The sequence below is a fragment of the Choloepus didactylus genome, chromosome 20 (genome assembly GCF_015220235.1).
Source record: "Choloepus didactylus isolate mChoDid1 chromosome 20, mChoDid1.pri, whole genome shotgun sequence".
NCBI classification, from domain to species: domain Eukaryota; kingdom Metazoa; phylum Chordata; class Mammalia; order Pilosa; family Megalonychidae; genus Choloepus; species Choloepus didactylus.
The window spans coordinates 44,085,163-44,104,867 of record NC_051326.1 but is presented as its reverse complement, the minus strand read 5'-3'; the positions used below and the strand labels follow the sequence as shown (position 1 = coordinate 44,104,867).

Genomic DNA, 19,705 nt, shown 5'->3' with positions numbered 1-19,705 from the left:
CCAGACACCAGAGACTCTGAGAGCAGCCAGCCCAGCAGAGAGGAGACAGGCATAGAAAAAAAACAACACGAAAAACTCCAAAATAAAAGCGGAGGATTTTTGGAGTTCTGGTGAACGCAGAGGGGGGAAGGGCGGAGCTCAGGCCTTGAGGCGCATATGCAAATCCCGAAGCAAAGCTGATCTCTCTGCCCTGTGCACCTTTCCTTAATGGCCCTGGTTGCTTTGTCTATTAGCATTTCAATAACCCATTAGATCTCTGAGGAGGGCCGTTTTTTTTTGTTTGTTTTTTTTTTTTAAATCCTTTTTGCTTTTTCTAAAACAATTACTCTAAGAAGCTCAATACAGAAAGCTTCAAAGAATTGCAATTTGGGCACGGCAAGTCAAGAGCAGAACTAAGAGAGCTCTGAGACAAAAGGCAATAATCCAGTGGCTGAGAAAATTCACTAAACAACACAACTTCCCAAGAAAAGGGGGGTGTCCGCTCACAGCCACCATCCTGGTGGACAGGAAACACTCCTACCCATCGCCAGCCCCATAGCCCAGAGCTGCCCCAGACAACCCAGTGTGACGGAAGTGCTTCAAATAACAGGCACACACCACAAAACTGGGCGTGGACATTAGCCTTCCCTGCAACCTCAGCTGAATGCCCCAGAGCTGGGAAGGTGGAGCAGTGTGAATTAACAAAGCCCCATTCAGCCATCATTTGAGCAGACTGGGAGCCTCCCTACACAGCCCAGCAGCCCAGAACTGCCCTGGGGGGACGGCACTCACCTGTGACATAGCACAGTCATCCCTCAACAGAGGACCCGGGGTGCACGGCCTGGAAGAGGGGCCCACTTGCAAGTCTCAGGAGCCATACGCCAATAACAAAGACTTCTGGGTCAGTGGCAGAGACAAACTGTGGCAGGACTGAACTGAAGGATTAGACTATTGCAGCAGCTTTAAAACTCTAGGATCATCAGGGAGATTTGATTGTTAGGGCCACCCCCCCTCCCCGACTGCCCAGAAACACGCCCCACATACAGGGCAGGCAACACCAACTACACACGCAAGCTTGGTACACCAATTGGGCCCCACAAGACTCACTCCCCCACTCACCAAAAAGGCTAAGCAGGGGAGATCTGGCTTGTGGAGAACAGGTGGCTCGTGGACGCCACGTGCTGGTTAGTTAGAGAAAGTGTACTCCACGAAGCTCTAGATCTGATAAATTAGAGATAAGGACTTCAACTGGTCTACAAACCCTAAAAGAACCCTATCAAGTTCAGCAAATGCCACGAGGCCAAAAACAACAGAAAATTATAAAGCATATGAAAAAACCAGACGATATGGATAACCCAAGCCCAAGCACCCAAATCAAAAGACCAGAAGAGACACAGCACCTAGACCAGCTACTCAAAGAACTAAAGATGAACAATGAGACCATAGTACGGGATATGAAGGAAATCAAGAAGACCCTAGAAGAGCATAAAGAAGACATTGCAAGACTAAATAAAAAAATGGATGATCTTATGGAAATTAAAGAAACTGTTGACCAAATTAAAAAGATTCTGGACACTCATAGTACAAGACTAGAGGAAGTTGAACAACGAATCAGTGACCTGGAAGATGACAGAATGGAAAATGAAAGCATAAAAGAAAGAATGGGGAAAAAAATTGAAAAAATCGAAATGGACCTCAGGGATATGATAGATTATATGAAATGTCCGAATATAAGACTCATTGGTGTCCCAGAAGGGGAAGAAAAGGGTAAAGGTCTAGGAAGAGTATTCAAAGAAATTGTTGGGGAAAACTTCCCAAATCTTCTAAACAACATAAATACACAAATCATAAATGCTCAGCGAACTCCAAATAGAATAAATCCAAATAAACCCACTCCGAGACATATTCTGATCACACTGTCAAACATAGAAGAGAAGGAGCAAGTTCTGAAAGCAGCAAGAGAAAAGCAATTCACCACATACAAAGGAAACAGCATAAGACTAAGTAGTGACTACTCAGCAGCCACCATGGAGGCGAGAAGGCAGTGGCACGATATATTTAAAATTCCGAGTGAGAAAAATTTCCAGCCAAGAATACTTTATCCAGCAAAGCTCTCCTTCAAATTTGAGGGAGAGCTTAAATTTTTCACAGACAAAGAAATGCTGAGAGAATTTGCTAACAAGAGACCTGCCCTACTGGAGATACTAAAGGGAGCCCTACAGACAGAGAAACAAAGACAGGACAGAGAGACTTGGAGAAAGGTTAAGTACTAAAGAGATTCGGTATGGGTACAATAAAGGATATTAATAGAGAGAGGGGAAAAATATGGCAAACATAAACCAAAGGATAAGATGGCTGATTCAAGAAATGCCTTCCAGGTTATAACGTTGAATGTAAATGGATTAAAATCCCCAATTAAAAGATATAGATTCGCAGAATGGATCAAAAAGAATGAACCATCAATATGTTGCATACAAGAGACTCATCTTAGACATAGGGACACAAAGAAACTGAAAGTGAAAGGATGGAAAAAAATATTTCATGCAAGCTACAGCCAAAAGAAAGCAGGTGTAGCAATCTTAATCTCAGATAAAATAGACTTCAAATGCAGGGATGTTTTGAGAGACAAAGAAGGCCACTACATACTAATAAAAGGGGCAATTCAGCAAGAAGAAATAACAATCGTAAATGTCTATGCACCCAATCAAGGTGCCACAAAATACATGAGAGAAACACTGGCAAAACTAAAGGAAGCAATTGATGTTTCCACAATAATTGTGGGAGACTTCAACACATCACTCTCTCCTATAGATAGATCAACCAGACAGAAGACCAATAAGGAAATTGAAAACCTAAACAATCTGATAAATGAATTAGATTTAACAGACATCTACAGGACATTACATCCCAAATCACCAGGATACACATACTTTTCTAGTGCTCACGGAACTTTCTCCAGAATAGATCATATGCTGGGACATAAAACAAGCCTCAATAAATTTAAAAAGATTGAAATTATTCAAAGCACATTCTCTGACCACAATGGAATACAATTAGAAGTCAATAACCATCAGAGACTTAGAAAATTCACAAATACCTGGAGGTTAAACAACACACTCCTAAACAATCAGTGGGTTAAAGAAGAAATAGCAAGAGAAATTGCTAAATATATAGAGACGAATGAAAATGAGAACACAAGCATACCAAAACCTATGGGATGCAGCAAAAGCAGTGCTAAGGGGGAAATTTATAGCACTAAACGCATATATTAAAAAGGAAGAAAGAGCCAAAATCAAAGAACTAATGGATCAACTGAAGAAGCTAGAAAATGAACAGCAAACCAATCCTAAACCAAGTACAAGAAAAGAAATAACAAGGATTAAAGCAGAAATAAATGACATAGAGAACAAAAAAACAATAGAAAGGATAAATATCACCAAAAGTTGGTTCTTTGAGAAGATCAACAAGATTGACAAGCCCCTAGCTAGACTGACAAAATCAAAAAGAGAGAAGACCCATATAAACAAAATAATGAATGAAAAAGGTGACATAACTGCAGATCCTGAAGAAATTAAAAAAATTATAAGAGAATATTATGAACAACTGTATGGCAACAAACTGGATAATGTAGAAGAAATGGACAATTTCCTGGAAACATATGAACAACCTAGACTGACCAGAGAAGAAATAGAAGACCTCAACCAACCCATCACAAGCAAAGAGATCCAATCAGTCATCAAAAATCTTCCCACAAATAAATGCCCAGGGCCAGATGGCTTCACAGGGGAATTCTACCAAACTTTCCAGAAAGAACTGACACCAATCTTACTCAAACTCTTTCAAAACATTGAAAAAAATGGAACACTACCTAACTCATTTTATGAAGCTAACATCAATCTAATACCAAAACCAGGCAAAGATGCTACAAAAAAGGAAAACTACCGGCCAAGCTTCCTAATGAATATAGATGCAAAAATCCTCAACAAAATACTTGCAAATCGAATCCAAAGACACATTAAAAAAATCATACACCATGACCAAGTGGGGTTCATTCCAGGCATGCAAGGATGGTTCAACATAAGAAAAACAATCAATGTATTACAACACATTAAAAACTCGAAAGGGAAAAATCAATTGATCATCTCAATAGATGCTGAAAAAGCATTTGACAAAATCCAACATCCCTTTTTGATAAAAACACTTCAAAAGGTAGGAATTGAAGGAAACTTCCTCAACATGATAAAGAGCATATATGAAAAACCCACAGCCAGCATAGTACTCAATGGTGAGAGACTGAAAGCCTTCCCTCTAAGATCAGGAACAAGACAAGGATGCCCGCTGTCACCACTGTTATTCAACATTGTGCTGGAAGTGCTAGCCAGGGCAATCCAGCAAGACAAAGAAATAAAAGGCATCCAAATAGGAAAAGAAGAAGTAAAACTGTCATTGTTTGCAGATGATATGATCTTATATCTAGAAAACCCTGAGAAATCGACGATACAGCTACTAGAGCTAATAAACAAATTTAGCAAAGTAGTGGGATACAAGATTAATGCACATAAGTCAGTAATGTTTCTATATGCTAGAAATGAACAAACTGAAGAGACACTCAAGAAAAATATACCATTTTCAATAGCAACTAAAAAAATCAAGTACCTAGGAATAAACTTAACCAAAGATGTAAAAGACCTATACAAAGAAAACTACATAACTCTACTAAAAGAAATAGAAGGGGACCTTAAAAGATGGAAAAATATTCCATGTTCATGGATAGGAAGGCTAAATGTCATTAAGATGTCAATTCTACCCAAACTCATCTACAGATTCAATGCAATCCCAATCAAAATTCCAACAACCTACTTTGCAGACTTGGAAAAGCTAGTTATCAAATTTATTTGGAAAGGGAAGATGCCTCGAATTGCTAAAGACACTCTAAAAAAGAAAAACGAAGTGGGAGGACTTACACTCCCTGACTTTGAAGCTTATTATAAAGCCACAGTTGCCAAAACAGCATGGTACTGGCACAAAGATAGACATATAGATCAATGGAATCGAATTGAGAATTCAGAGATAGACCCTCAGATCTATGGCCGACTGATCTTTGATAAGGCCCCCAAAGTCACCGAACTGAGTCATAATGGTCTTTTCAACAAATGGGGCTGGGAGAGTTGGATATCCATATCCAAAAGAATGAAAGAGGAACCCCTACCTCACCCCCTACACAAAAATTAACTCAAATGGACCAAAGATCTCAATATAAAAGAAAGTACCATAAAACTCCTAGAAGATAATGTAGGAAAAACATCTTCAAGACCTTGTATTAGGAGGCCACTTCCTAGACTTTACACCCAAAGCACAAGCAACAAAAGAGAAAATAGATAAATGGGAACTCCTCAAGCTTAGAAGTTTCTGCACCTCAAAGGAATTTCTCAAAAAGGTAAAGAGGCAGCCAACTCAATGGGAAAAAAATTTTTGGAAACCATGTATCTGACAAAAGACTGATATCTTGCATATACAAAGAAATCCTACAACTCAATGACAATAGTACAGACAGCCCAATTATAAAATGGGCAAAAAGATATGAAAAGACAGTTCTCTGAAGAGGAAATACAAATGGCCAAGAAACACATGAAAAAATGTTCAGCTTCACTAGCTATTAGAGAGATGCAAATTAAGACCACAATGAGATACCATCTAACACCGATTAGAATGGCTGCCATTAAACAAACAGGAAACTACAAATGCTGGAGGGGATGTGGAGAAATTGGAACTCTTATTCATTGTTGGTGGGACTGTATAATGGTTCAGCCACTCTGGAAGTCAGTCTGGCAGTTCCTTAGAAAACTAGATATAGAGCTTACCATTCGATCCAGCGATTGCACTTCTCGGTATATACCCGGAAGATCGGAAAGCAGTGACACGAACAGATATCTGCACGCCAATGTTCATAGCAGCATTATTCACAATTGCCAAGAGATGGAAACAACCCAAATGTCCTTCAACAGATGAGTGGATAAATAAAATGTGGTATATACACACGATGGAATACTACGCGGCAGTAAGAAGGAACGATCTGGTGAAACATATGACAACATGGATGAACCTTGAAGACATAATGCTGAGCGAAATAAGCCAGGCACAAAAAGAGAAATATTATATGCTACCACTAATGTGAACTTTGAAAAATGTAAAACAAATGGTTTATAATGTAGAATGTAGGGGAACTAGCAGTAGAGAGCAATTAAGGAAGGGGGAACAATAATCCAAGAACAGATAAGCTATTTAACGTTCTGGGGATGCCCAGAAATGACTATGGTCTGTTAATTTCTGATGGATGTAGTAGGAACAAGTTCACTGAAATGTTGCTATATTATGTAACTTTCTTGGGGTAAAGTAGGAACATGTTGGAAGTTAAGCAGTTATCTTAGGTTAGTTGTCTTTTTCTTACTCCCTTGTTATGGTCTCTTTGAAATGTTCTTTTATTGTATGTTTGTTTTCTTTTTAACTTTTTTTTTCATAAATTTTTTTTTAAAAAATAAGGGAAATTTAAAAAAAAAAAAAAAAAGAAAAAATACAAACAAGGAAAAAAAAAAAAAAAGATGTAGTGCCCCCTTGAGGAGCCTGTGGAGAATGCAGGGGTATTCGCCTACCCCACCTCCATGGTTGCTAACATGACCACAGACATAGGGGACTGGTGGTTTGATGGGTTGAGCCCTCTACCATAAGTTTTACCCTTGGGAAGACGGTTGCTGCAAAGGAGAGGCTAGGCCTCCCTGTATTTGTGCCTAAGAGTCTCCTCCTGAATGCCTCTTTGTTGCTCAGATGTGGCCCGTCTCTCTGGCTAAGCCAACTTGAAAGGTGAAATCACTGCCCTCCCCCCTACGTGGGATCAGACACCCAGGGAAGTGAATCTCCCTGGCAACGTGGAATATGACTCCCGGGGAGGAATGTAGACCCGGCATCGTGGGATGGAGAACATCTTCTTGACCAAAAGGGGGGATGTGAAAGGAAATGAAATAAGCTTCAGTGGCAGAGAGATTCCAAAACGAGCCGAGAGATCACTCTGGTGGGCACTCTTACGCACACTTTAGACAACCTTTTTTAGGTTCTAAAGAATTGGGGTAGCTGGTGGTGGATACCTGAAACTTTTAAACTACAACCCAGAACCCATGAATCTCGAAGACAGTTGTATAAAAATGTAGCTTATGAGGGGTGACAGTGGGATTGGGAATGCCATAAGGACCAAACTCCACTTTGTCTAGTTTATGGATGGATGTGTAGAAAAGTAGGGGAAGCAAAGAAACAGATAAAGGTACCCAGTGTTCTTTTTTACTTCAATTGCTCTTTTTCACTCTAATTATTATTCTTGTTATTTTTGTGTGTGTGCTAATGAAGGTGTCAGGGATTGATTTAGGTGATGAATGTACAACTATGTAATGGTACTGTAAACAATCGAAAGTACAATTTGTTTTGTATGACTGCGTGGTATGTGAATATATCTCAATAAAATGATGATTAAAAAAAATAGATTTCAATAACTTATACAATTATCTGAATGTAAATGAATTTCTTAAAATATGAAAATAGTCTGCAAAGGGAAATAATTGGTTTCCATTTGATCGACTTTGTGTAAAAGGCAAAAGAAAACATCGGGAGCAAGAGAAGTACCACAGAGTTGGTGGGATTTTCAGAGGAGGAGTTGATGTATTTGAATGGGATTTGAGTTCTTTTCCATAAGGGTAGCATGAAGCAAATTGTAGAGACTGAGTTGGTACAAGATATAAAAAAGAAAAGCAACATAAAAACACTTAGAGGTGAGGTCAGTGTCTACAAAATGATTCAGAGCTAAATTATAAAGGGTAACTAGGAGTGGTTAATAATTGGTCAGGCTAAATAGGAAGCTTAAACTTCATCTGAGTTAATGAGGGGCTCAAGGAAGTGGAGTTGAAATCAATGAGAGGAAAAGACTGAGATAAATGAAGTAGTTTGATTTGTTAGTGGTTTGGGGAAGTGTAAAGACAGTGCACAGATTTTTGGAGTCCTCCAAATCCCAGCTTTGCTGCTGGGATTAGATAAGTGACTTTGGTCAAGTTTGCTTTATTTAAGTCTCATTTTCTTTCTGTGAAATGGGGATATTAATACGTATTTTTATCTTCCTTACAAGATAGAGTGAGACTTAAATGAAGTGATATATAATGAAGGACTTTGCATGGAATCTAGCATGGCACGGTCAGCACTAAATAAATTACAGTTGGGATTGCGATTACAAAAATTAGTAGTATTTAGGATTTCTGTATTTTTCTATTCAGTTTTCTTATAATTGTGGTTCACTAGAGTATTTCTTCCCCATTGGCAACTGTGTTGGTTCTCCAAGTGCATTTTCTCTTGAAAGGTTACACGGGAGGTGTTGATGCTGTTTAATTCCTTTTTCTTTCTAAATTGAAATAAGAGAGCATAACTCTAACTAAAAAAAAAAAAAAAAAAAAAAAAAAAGCTGCGTATTTGGCATTCTTTTCATGCTGTGTTTGGAGAAAAAAAAATAGAAAACCATCTTTTATTTCATGGATTGTCATTTATTTGAAAAATACCATTGATGCTGATGGACAAAGGATCTTGTCCTGTCATTGTCTCTGGGTGGCAGCGAGGGTTGGGTCAGCTGCTACCCCTTCTCTGCCTCGGAAACCGTCGTCCCAGCCTCTTTGCTGATTCAGGGCATAGTAAGAGGCCAGGCCACTTCCTGCTGTCTGGGTCACCTCAGTCCCCCCTCCAGCTTTCTCCAGTCGCCACGTGACCTTCATACTCAGTGCCCACGTTGGGGGCGGCCTCGCTCATTTGTTTAGGAAGCACTGGTAGAGAAGCAGGTCTCAGGGTTGAATTCTGTGTACCCATTGGAGGAGTGGTTCTAAAGCAGACTTGGACAGCGTTGAACCCCTCACTGGAACATGTTACTTTATATGTTAAATTTAAGTATCTAAAAAGGCTAACTTCTCATGGAGGAGCCACAAAACCTGCAAGATTTGTTTTGTGTTCATTTGTTTTGTTTAATTATTTTATACCAATTCCATATCTTTGGCTTGCTACATTAGTATCATCTCAGGACTTTAAAAACATATATTAATTCCTAGGCTGGACCCTCAAATACTCTGACTCAGGAAACATGAGGCAGTGTCTGGGAATCTGAATTTTAGTGGGGAAAAAAAAAATGAATGTCCGAGATTCTGATGATAAACCAATTTTGGGGGTCGCTTACTAATGTAGGGGCTAACCCTTCATTTTTAAAAATGAAGCATCGGTGGTGAGTTTTAGTAATTTTAATTAATAGTGATAGAGCTGGGATTAGAATCTTGTGTTTCTTGGTTTCTAGTCTTGTTTTTTTTTTAACCTCAGCCACATTTGTATTTTTTTAAAAATTCACTTTCTGATTTAACTATCCTAGAAGAGTTGATTTTTGTCTACTTTTGTAAGTAGTTAGTCCCTTTTTAAAAGAAAATAATCACTCCCTTGTCAATAATGTTTTGTAAATCTTGGTTGCTCTGGGATTTTAACTGAAGGAATTTTTTGTGGAAAATGCTCTCTTTATCCACTAGGTGGCATTGCAGTTTCTTTAAATAGTATTCACTCAAAGCTGGTGTTGGCCTGATTGAAGAAATACTTGGTCATAGAAATCATAGAAATCATGTGTGTGTGTCTGTGGTTTTAAAGCAACTCTGTTGTAATGCTGTGTTCAATTTTTCATTTATGGGCAGAAGTAACTTGCCAAAATGTGATTAGGCTTGATGAAAATGCAAAATATCATTTAACAGGCATCTTACAGCCAGAAGTTTGCAATTCACCAGTGAAACCCAAAAACAAAAGTAGTACAAAAGTTTGAAATGCGAATATCTTAGATTATGGAGGTGGTTTTGCATCTCTAAATGATGTTAGTAATTTATGCATTCACTTTTAGCCTTGTGGGTTTATCTCTGGATGGTCAAAAGATCTTTGCCAAGAAAAAAATATCTGGTCCTCCACCTTCTAGATGTTTTCTATTTTTCTTTAACTTTGGAATAATATTTTAGATAAGTGTTGCTAATAGCATTCTTTGAGTCAATATTGGAACTGCTTTTTATACTTAACTATACCTGAAAATATAATTTAACTTAGTGTTGGGCACATAAAATACAATCAGTTAATGCTTGTTGCATAAGTGAATTAAATTGTTTTTAGTGCTATAATTTTACTTGTCCTGTTGTAGTTATAGTTAATAATTTGAACCTTAAAAATAATATGTAGCAATGGTGGTGGCGGATTATGTTTCACAACTATAGTGCTATTTAATTAACACATCATTTAAAATGTTTTAAAGGACTTTGGAGGTTTCCTTTACCTAGTATTTTGGTTAAAAAAATTTTTTTAAACATTTTTAAGAACAAGCCTCAACAAAGAAGTAAAATTTATCTATATATTTTCTGAAGCAATTTTCCACCATAGTATTTCCAATTTCCAACAGGTTGTAAGAAGATATATTCTGGGTTCAGTTGTCGACAGTGAAAAGAACTATGTAGATGCTCTTAAGAGGATTTTGGAGGTACTCAAATGTTATGTTATATCATTTATTATTAACCATTTTACATTTTTAAATTTTGTTACATATATGTTTTTTATGTGTATATGTATATGAATCAATATGTAAATTTGCAAAATTCTCTAATTTTTTGTCTGTATTGACATAAAAAATGTGGTTTATTTTGAAATAAATATAATTTACATAAATCTACAAATAAATGTTTACATAAATATTCTTTCATCTACTCTTTAAAATGTCTTTAACATCTTATTTTTGTCTTAGCAATATGAGAAACCACTGTCTGAGATGGAGCCAAAGATTCTGAGTGAAAGGAAACTAAAGATGGTGTTTTATCGAATTAAAGAAATCCTGCAGTGCCATTCCATGTTTCAGATAGCACTGGCCAGTCGCGTATCTGAGTGGGATTCTGTTGAAATGATTGGAGATGTCTTCGTTGCTTCGGTAATTAAGCTAATGTACCCAGACATTCTGTAAAGTTCTCCCTATGCACAAGTCCAACTTTTTTCATGCTTAGATTGTTTTAAAGTGGATGTTTATCATCTTACCAGTAGGATCAATGCTGCTTTCCATAAAAACCAGTAAGCTGAGAAGTAGTTCTCATTGTAGACCAGTGTGAGGTCACAATGTTTTTGGTCAAAATACATACATTAGGGAAAACGATCATACTGCTATTTCAGGCTTAAGTGGGCATTTACCAGGAAGACCAAGAGGCGTAGGAGAAAAGAAGTATTTAATAAGTTTTTAAAAGTATATACTTTATCCGGTTTTGGATACATTATTATAAAATGTAACCATGCTTTTTATTCCTGAACTAGGACTCTGCTTATTTAGTGATATTGTAAAGTATTCATGTTTAAACTCTCTTACATTAAGTCATCAATCCATCAATCCCTTTATAGATTTCACATTCTGTGTGCATAATTCACCGTCTGGTAACAATAGAAAAGTGTTATGAAAAAACATCTAGATGCTTTTCTCAAATTCTTACTCTTTAATCTAGAGTTTTCTGTTGTGTAGAAACAGTCTCTCAGCCTAACTGTGACACAGGATATAATGGAATGCAAGCTGATGTAACAAGAAGTCCAGTGAATGGTTATATTACCATTTCCTGGCAGAAGAAGTGATTAGCTGCTTGGAAAATATCAACACTAAGTTTCTGCAATTGGGCAATATTGAGTCATTGTATCTTTGGTCCATTTTTGAATTACACATGTTGTATAATGGTTAGATTTTCATGTAGATGTAGAAATTCTAGATAAAACAGATTGGATTTTTTAATTGATTTAAGATGATAATATTACCAAAGAGCTATAAGCTTGAAAAAAATTTTTCGAAGTGTTCATGTACTTAAATTAATGGTATAATAATGATATATAAAACTTTTTTAGATATACAGTTGATATGTGTGCTTGATGAAGTATATAAATTAAAGAATGCTTGGAATATAATAGGGAAGCAAAGTTGTAACTAAAATATTTTCAGAATACCTTTGTGAATCCTTCCTTATGAAAAACATGAAAATATTGGGCATTTAAAGATGATGTATTTTGTTATTACAATTTCTTGCTATTTTATATTTCAGCTTCAACTTTCATCATTTCCGTCTTCTTAAAATATTTGCTTTGAGAACATTTTTTAAAATGGAAAACATCTTTTTAAGAATGTATGAAATTTCAGTGAAAGCATTCCACCTATAAGTAGTAGCCACAACAGACCTCTACTTATAAGTGTTGCTGTCTGTCTCAGAGAATACGTGGAATCTTAGAAGAATAAAATGGAATAATTTTTCTCTCTTTGAAAGTTGATACTTAGGGCAAAGTTTTCTACCTGTTGAAACATGTGCATTTTTAGGAAAGTAGGAAAACAAATATACAACTTACCTTAGCCTGGAGAAGCAGGGAAGAGATCATTTTTCCTTCTTTCCTGGTACATTTCCAGGGATTGGTTAATGCCTTTTGCCGGGATATTGTGACTGGTGTGTAATGACTTGTGAGTCTTGGTAGGAATTTAAAGGATGATGTCTGTAAGAATTATCTTTATAAGTCTTATAGTCAGGAACATTTCTTACCTGAAACCCAAACCAGTGTTGGTTTTGAACATAGATGCCTAAAGATTGCAAAATGAGATCCAAACAGCTATTTAAACAAATTCCTGACGAGCTTGCTCAAAGAAAAAGTCACTTGCAGTCATAATAAAGTTTATCCTCCTAAAACATCACAGTGATTTAATTCTATTCTTAGGACAGTATTCAAATAATTCTTTTATTTGAAATTGGAAAAGGGAGCTTTTGGACCCCATACATTATTTATATTTATCAATTTCCTCCTATATTTCAGTTTTCTAAATCCATGGTACTGGATGCTTATAGTGAATATGTGAATAATTTTAGCACAGCTGTGGCAATCCTGAAGAAAACATGTGCTACAAAGCCTGCTTTTCTTGAATTTTTAAAGGTAAGGACATTCTTTTTCCCATTTTGGATTTTAATACCCTATGATAACAGGTTCCATGTCAACATACTTCATCATGAAACATCACCAAACTTTGCCCCTAAATGCGTAATGTTATTTATTACCAAGATTTCATTACCAACAATGCCCTAAATATTGGATTAATGAAGATGATGTTTAGGCTGTAAATAGCTTTTTGAAATTAACTTTTATTTGTCAAAGTGTATAGATGGATGAAAGGTTAGAGAGACAGTCAACCAGAAAGAAAAGTTAAGAATAGATCTCCAAAGAAAGTTGCGTTTTTCTTCCTGTTCTTCAGCATGACATTAGGAATAACAGAAACTTAATGTTTCGTTTCTGGATTGATAAAATTCCTCTTTGGGATCAGAACAATAAGCAAAAGCCTGGGAAGGCATACCCACTAAGGAGAAGCCGCCGCAGTGGGGACATTGGCTATTTTTTAGCTCTGATGTTAGGTGGAGATGACTCACAATCATTATGATGAATGTTTCCCTGAGTTCTTTAAAAAAATCTCTAATAGATATGGATGTGTATTATTTAATTGGCTGTTGGTTCTTTTCCCTAATCATAAGATGCCTATCAAAGGCTGTGATGTGAATAGGATAGGAAAGATTGCTGCACATTTGAACCAAATTAAAATTCCCCTTTACAAACCAGAGCCGTCCACAGTAGCTCAGTCTCATTTGCATGAGGCTTAATTTGCATCATAAAACCTTGGAACAAAGTCTGTTCTTGTTACTTGAACTGTGTTCTTAGAAACTTCTGTTACCTGGGGTGAGTGAACACAGGCCAAGTATTCTTGCCAACAACAACGTTTTATTTAAGCCAAAATATTTTCCCTCCTTCTTTGTTATTTATTACAGTGCTTCCCACTATAAGTGGCCAATAAAGGTTTGCTAAATGATTAAATAGTATCCCAACTTTAGAGAGTCATGGTATTCTGTGTCCTTTTAATATAGCAGCATTTATTTCTCTTGGGGTAGGAAAAAAAACACTGAATGGATTAAAATTTTATTTCTCCTGAGGATGTTGTTATGGTCTTTCTGATTCTGATGCTGATGATGATGAAAATGTCCATACTGTAAATGACAGCAGCTCCCACTGGGCACCTCCCCACCTGCCAAGTGTCCTACCAACAACCATATGTATATCATCACCTGTAATTCTTTCAGCAACCTTGGAAGCCAGACACTTCTAAATCCCCCTTTTATAGCCAAGGAAATTGAGTCCAGAGAGAGGTTAAATTACTTGCCCAAGTTCACACAGCTGGTTCATCCGACAGGGCTTAGAAGCTCCTGCGTACCAAAGCTGTGCCCTTTCTTTTGCACTATGTATCTATCTTGGTTGGAGATTACTGGAGACACCCTGACGGTGCAACCACAGGGTCAGAACTACCCAATAGATCCATGCGTGCACATCTCGCAGTTAGTTATGTCTCAAAATAATTGAAGAGTCGATGAAGACACTCCCTGATTGCCTAACTACCAGGAGAAGAGAGCTCTTAGACCCTGGAGAATTTTTTTTTGCCCGTAGCAACAGAAGAGGCTGGTCGGCTAACCAATTCTGGTGGCACACTTTACCGCCAGTACACCAGTGCTGCCACCTGGAACTTCCCCAATTCTCCCCGAGGTGAATTTTTAATTCCCAAAGTTAAGCCTACAGTACTGACATTTGGCTCTTACACAATAAAATCAGTGACAGCTACAGAGAATTCTCCCTCACAAAAGGTGTAGAAAGTATTTGGAAACAAATTTTAAAGAAGTTTCTTCATGGAGCTAAATCCAACGCTTTAGTAAAGAAGAAAAGACTTGGGCTTTAATAACCAGTTAATTCCTTCCTGAAGCTTTTATTTGTTGTGATGAGTAGACAGTTTTAAAGATTGTGGAGAATTTTGCTCATATCTAGAAATATGAGTAAGTAATTAAGCTTTCTCTTTACAGCAGTGCCAAGAATCAAGCCCAGATCGAATTACACTCTATAGTTTGATGATGAAACCAATACAGAGATTTCCACAGTTTATTCTTCTTCTCCAGGTAAATGACATTTTTTTTTAAGTTTAGTCAGGACAGTCATCCAGTTTTCCTATAATTCATTTTCAAACAGTGTTTGTTTTTACATTTTCAAGCATGACCATCTTCTTTCACCTTCACCCTCTGGTCAGGTTATATAAAGTTATAGGATAAGAGATCAGGGAAGGGAGATCTGCCTGGAGTCTAAGCCGCAGTTTAACGCAGCTGTGAGTCTGCACATTCACAAGACCCTTAGCCCCTTGAGTCATGGACTCGGAAAGCACAGAACTGGGCATGCCTCACATGGAAAGTTGTTACGTGTGTCCCTTGGCCAGCACCCTTATGTGCTTTTTACCAGGAGGCACAGGCACGGGTATGAGCCAGCAGCACATGGGTTTCCAGTTGTCAGGTAGCAGTTCCCTCCTTAGATGTACCAGTGTCCCGGTCTGGAACAATGTGGAAAAATGATGCCCTCCTTTGTGCCCAGAGGGGATATGCAGTCTTGGAAAATAAAGAATAGTTTTAGACAAAATATTTCATTCATTAATTTATCCAAGAAACTATCCTAGGAATGGGAAATAAAGAGAGGAAGATGTTTTCCATAGATCCTTCTTTTTTTTTTTTTTTAACTAATAGTTCTCAATTACATATATTTATTGTTAGATGCATTAAAATGTTTCTGAGTGTGTGAAGGGATAGAAAATATTATCTTATTAGGAAAACCTTCCTCTTTATGTTTGATGCATTGTGAACTTGACCACTTATTTTCAGACCCTTTAATCTACCTTACAGCCCCATGAGACTCCTTAAACTGCATTGATTCAACAGTTACTTTGTTTAAATGAATGGCATACCACTTGAAAATAATATATATTTCAAGGGAAACGCTGCATTGGCTTCTGCCCATGTCGATTTCTCAATGATTACTCTCTTTAAATTCCATCAGCTTGCTTTTTCTAATTAAATCAGATGGACTTTGCTTGGCTTGCCTGCTGATAAAAGATTAGCTAGTGAAATTATCCCCAGAAATAAACTGGCATTGGAGAAATATTGCTAATCTTCCTTTTGTGATTTTTGTTTCTTTTATAATCAACCAAATTTGTGTGAATTCATAAAAGTAGTCATATAAGTCTGAAAAAAGGATATACATTAAAATGTTAATATTGGTTATTTCTGTGGTTTAGGCTCTTAGGTCATTTTAATTTTAGTCTCTTTTCTTAGTTACATTTTCAAACGTTTGTTCAGTTAACCTGTATTAGAGTATTAATAGCAAAGCTATTTTTTTCCTGAAATCAAAATATCCAGAAATGTGCTTTATTCCTTCAATTAACAAATATTTACTGAGTTGTTAATATGTGCAAGACACTGTTAGTTTCTAGAGGAAACAGCAATGAACAATAAAAGACACAGGTCCTTTGATTTTGGAGGACACATTTTGATGAGGGAGAGAGATATCAAACAACTAATTAGACAGTTGATTATTAATTACAGTTGTGATAAGTCTTATAAGAGAGAGCCATGTGGTGCTGAGATTTTATAACATGGTGACCTAAAGCAAATATATAATTGTTTTATAAACTATGCAATATAAAATCAAAATCAAATGAATATTTTTAGTAATGCATTAGTAAATACTTTGATTATTTCTGGTCAACTACTTACAAGAACTAACTAGTAGGAATTCAAAAATTGTGTTTTCAAGACATCTGAATTTTTTTTACTCTTTATTTATTAAATTTGGGCTTAATTTTCAATCTAGTATGCTAGCTTTTGGTTAAATGTTAATAAATAGCGGCACCTTTTGTTTCAGTTTTTTCCCAAATATATTTTTTTTAGATGGAAAGGGTAGGGAAAAGCTGTTGGAATCAGAACAAAAGAAAGCAAAAGCAGCGGAGAAAAACCTTTGAAATCTCCACCAGGTAGTTAGCTAATAATAATTACAAAAAATGACATGTGTCCACTTAACACTTGTGTAGCTTTTTATAGTGTATTTCCATTGTTCCCTTAAAATGGCCCCAGAAGAAGGTAATTATTCCATTTTTGTGAGTTGTAATACTGAGGCGTATAACACTTAATGATTTGCTCAGAGCAACAGAGCTACATAGTAGAAATACTAAAATTCTAACTTGGTCATCTGGCTTCAAATCTTAATATTCTTCACAGTAGCTAAAATAATACTGATGGTGACATTAAGAAAATAGGAATTGACTGAAATACTGCAGAAAAGTGCTGCTGAGGACATAAATTACCTAGCCATTATATTATTCAAAAAATTAAAAATTGGTTCTTAAAAGAATTTCAACCCCTTCTTTCTTTTTGACTTACCTGTAAATACTTAAATCCACTGAGGAGGAATAGATAAATATTCGTAAACTCAGAATTCCAGTTTAATAAACTCAAGAATTTTGGTTGCAAAACATTTTCATTTAAAAAAGGCTTAACATGTTCTTCCAAACTGTCACCCTTAGATTTAGTTAAGTCAGTTTATATACTTTTTTTTCCCTTTCCTCCCCACTTCTCCCAACCTGGGGTACATTCTTGAAACTTTCATTAGAATTTTCCGTAAATGATATATTGCATCTCTTAAGCAGATAACAATCTCAATTTAATCTGAAGATGCATCCCCAAAACTGAACTGCTTGTCCCAGATTTATGTGAAAGGTTTTCTCTCAAATGCAAACCGTTAATTCTGAAGCCTTTTTTTTCTTTTTTTTTGCCATGTGCAATTTATTGCTGGTATATCGTAGAGGATTCTTTGGAAGGGGACAGGGTGGGCCCACATTAGTTCAGAAAAAGCTCTGTTGAAGTAAGAGACAAAGCAGTTTCTAAGTCTGAAATAATTACGTGGATGTGGCCGAAGGACCACTGCTTGCCCAGATAATTATGTTAAGAAGGCCCTTGAAATTGTTAAGGGGGGAGGAGAAAATTGGAAGTGAAATGGCAAGCACTCACCTTCTCTCCTGAGTTCTGCTAACTTCCTTGGGTTGGTGGTGGTAGTTGTGGTCAGGGAAGGGGGAAAGGGGTGGAAATAACCTGAGGAGAGGTTAGCGTCCCCTTCCTTCCCTTTTTATCTCTCTGCCCTTGAATTACCAGGCACTCCTACTGGCCTCTCCTTGTCTTTGCTCTCTGGTCCTAACAGCACCTTATCAAAGTTAGTGTATACAATTTAATTGTTATCCTGAACACAGTTACAGAGACAATCTAAGCTTGTGGTGTGTGGTTATTTATAGTGTCCTTTTCTGTAAAATGCTAGGGCTTTTTTCCATTAGCAATGCCATTTAATGAGTCGATTTTGTTTTTGCAAAAGGAGCTGTTCAAATGTTCAGCCAAATTGTGATTCATTTAGTTTAATATCCTTTCCAAATGCTGAACTTATTTTTCACTAGAAGTAACTGATGTCATTGCCATCTTTCTAGTTGTCAGTTTGTGAATGATGCAGTTGTTGAAGATTAGAAGTTTGCATGTGATAACCGCCTGCTTCCTTCAACTTCAGATATCACAGGTCTACCATTTTACCTTGTTTCTCAAAGGATATGTTGAAGAATACATCCAAAGGACATCCTGACAGGCTGCCTCTTCAGATGGCGCTTACAGAGCTTGAAACACTAGCAGAGAAATTAAATGAAAGAAAAAGAGATGCTGATCAACGTTGTGAAATCAAACACATAGCAAAAGCCATAAATGAAAGATACCTGAACAAGGTTGAGAGAGATTTTTTTCAACTCTATGCTGAAATTATTTATTTTGTACTAATAAACCATCATTATTCCAGCCATTTATCACTAATCTTTTGGCATTTTAATAGTTCCTGTGGCTCAGAGTTTTTACCCAGGGGTTGATGGAGACCTTCAGGTGGTTCATGAACACCTGAGATTGTATGCTGAGCTTTACTAGACTGTATCTGTGTGCATTTTATTGGGAAAAGCATTCATAGATTTATTAGATTCTCAGATGGATCCAGGTCCCCCAAAAAAGGTCATGAGCAATTCTTTTAGCTTAATTTCACTTTCAAATGTAGTATGTAACTTTACATAATAATAAAAGGTCAAAATATTTACATATTTATTTATACCCTATATGCATGGACTAAGCTGTATTTATCATGAAAAATGATACAAATATAGTATGAAACCAGTTGATTTGTAAAGCTGTAGATCAGCTTTATATTCACAAAATCATTTTTCTAAGATAATAATCTGATTTTGTGTAGGCTTTTATTTAAGAATATGGTCCATGGGAAGTGTTAAATTAGATGAACCATGTTAAAGAATTATATATGTTACGCAGTATTTCTGAACTCACCTTTTGTTTTCATCAGTAATTTCCTATCTTATAATGACACTTAATAATGTAACTAGGAGAACTTTATTGTAATATTTTAAACAACAGCTTTTAGCTTTCCATGATTGTCCAAATTGTATAGAAATTTTTATAAGCAGAAAATTGCTTAAAGTTATATTCTTGACATAGTTTATATGTTATTTAAAATAATAGTAATTGGAATGGTTGTATAACAGTACAGAGTAAACACTGTCGGGCAAGAAATGATAATGCCTCACTTAAATTACATTAATATGTACACAATTTCATTATTCCTGTGAGCTTTTCAAGAACAGTTCAGTAATAAGATCAATATCATCATTGATTGCTGGACAACCTATGTAAATTTACAATTAGAA

At 36.4% G+C, this 19,705-nt stretch overlaps 1 protein-coding gene across 4 annotated transcripts in view; it reads left to right on the top strand.

Annotated features, from left to right (window-relative positions):
- Positions 1-19,705, top strand: part of ARHGEF10 (Rho guanine nucleotide exchange factor 10) — a 187,813-nt gene that overhangs the window by 84,942 nt on the left and 83,166 nt on the right. For 3 of the 4 annotated variants that reach the window (XM_037812662.1, XM_037812660.1, XM_037812663.1), the window contains 5 exons: positions 10,469-10,546; positions 10,808-10,987; positions 12,883-12,999; positions 14,958-15,050; positions 18,557-18,727. In XM_037812662.1, coding sequence (XP_037668590.1) covers positions 10,469-10,546; positions 10,808-10,987; positions 12,883-12,999; positions 14,958-15,050; positions 18,557-18,727 — 639 coding nt within the window. The remainder of the gene's footprint in view (positions 1-10,468; positions 10,547-10,807; positions 10,988-12,882; positions 13,000-14,957; positions 15,051-18,556; positions 18,728-19,705) is intronic. The other variant, XM_037812661.1, reaches the window with a different exon arrangement.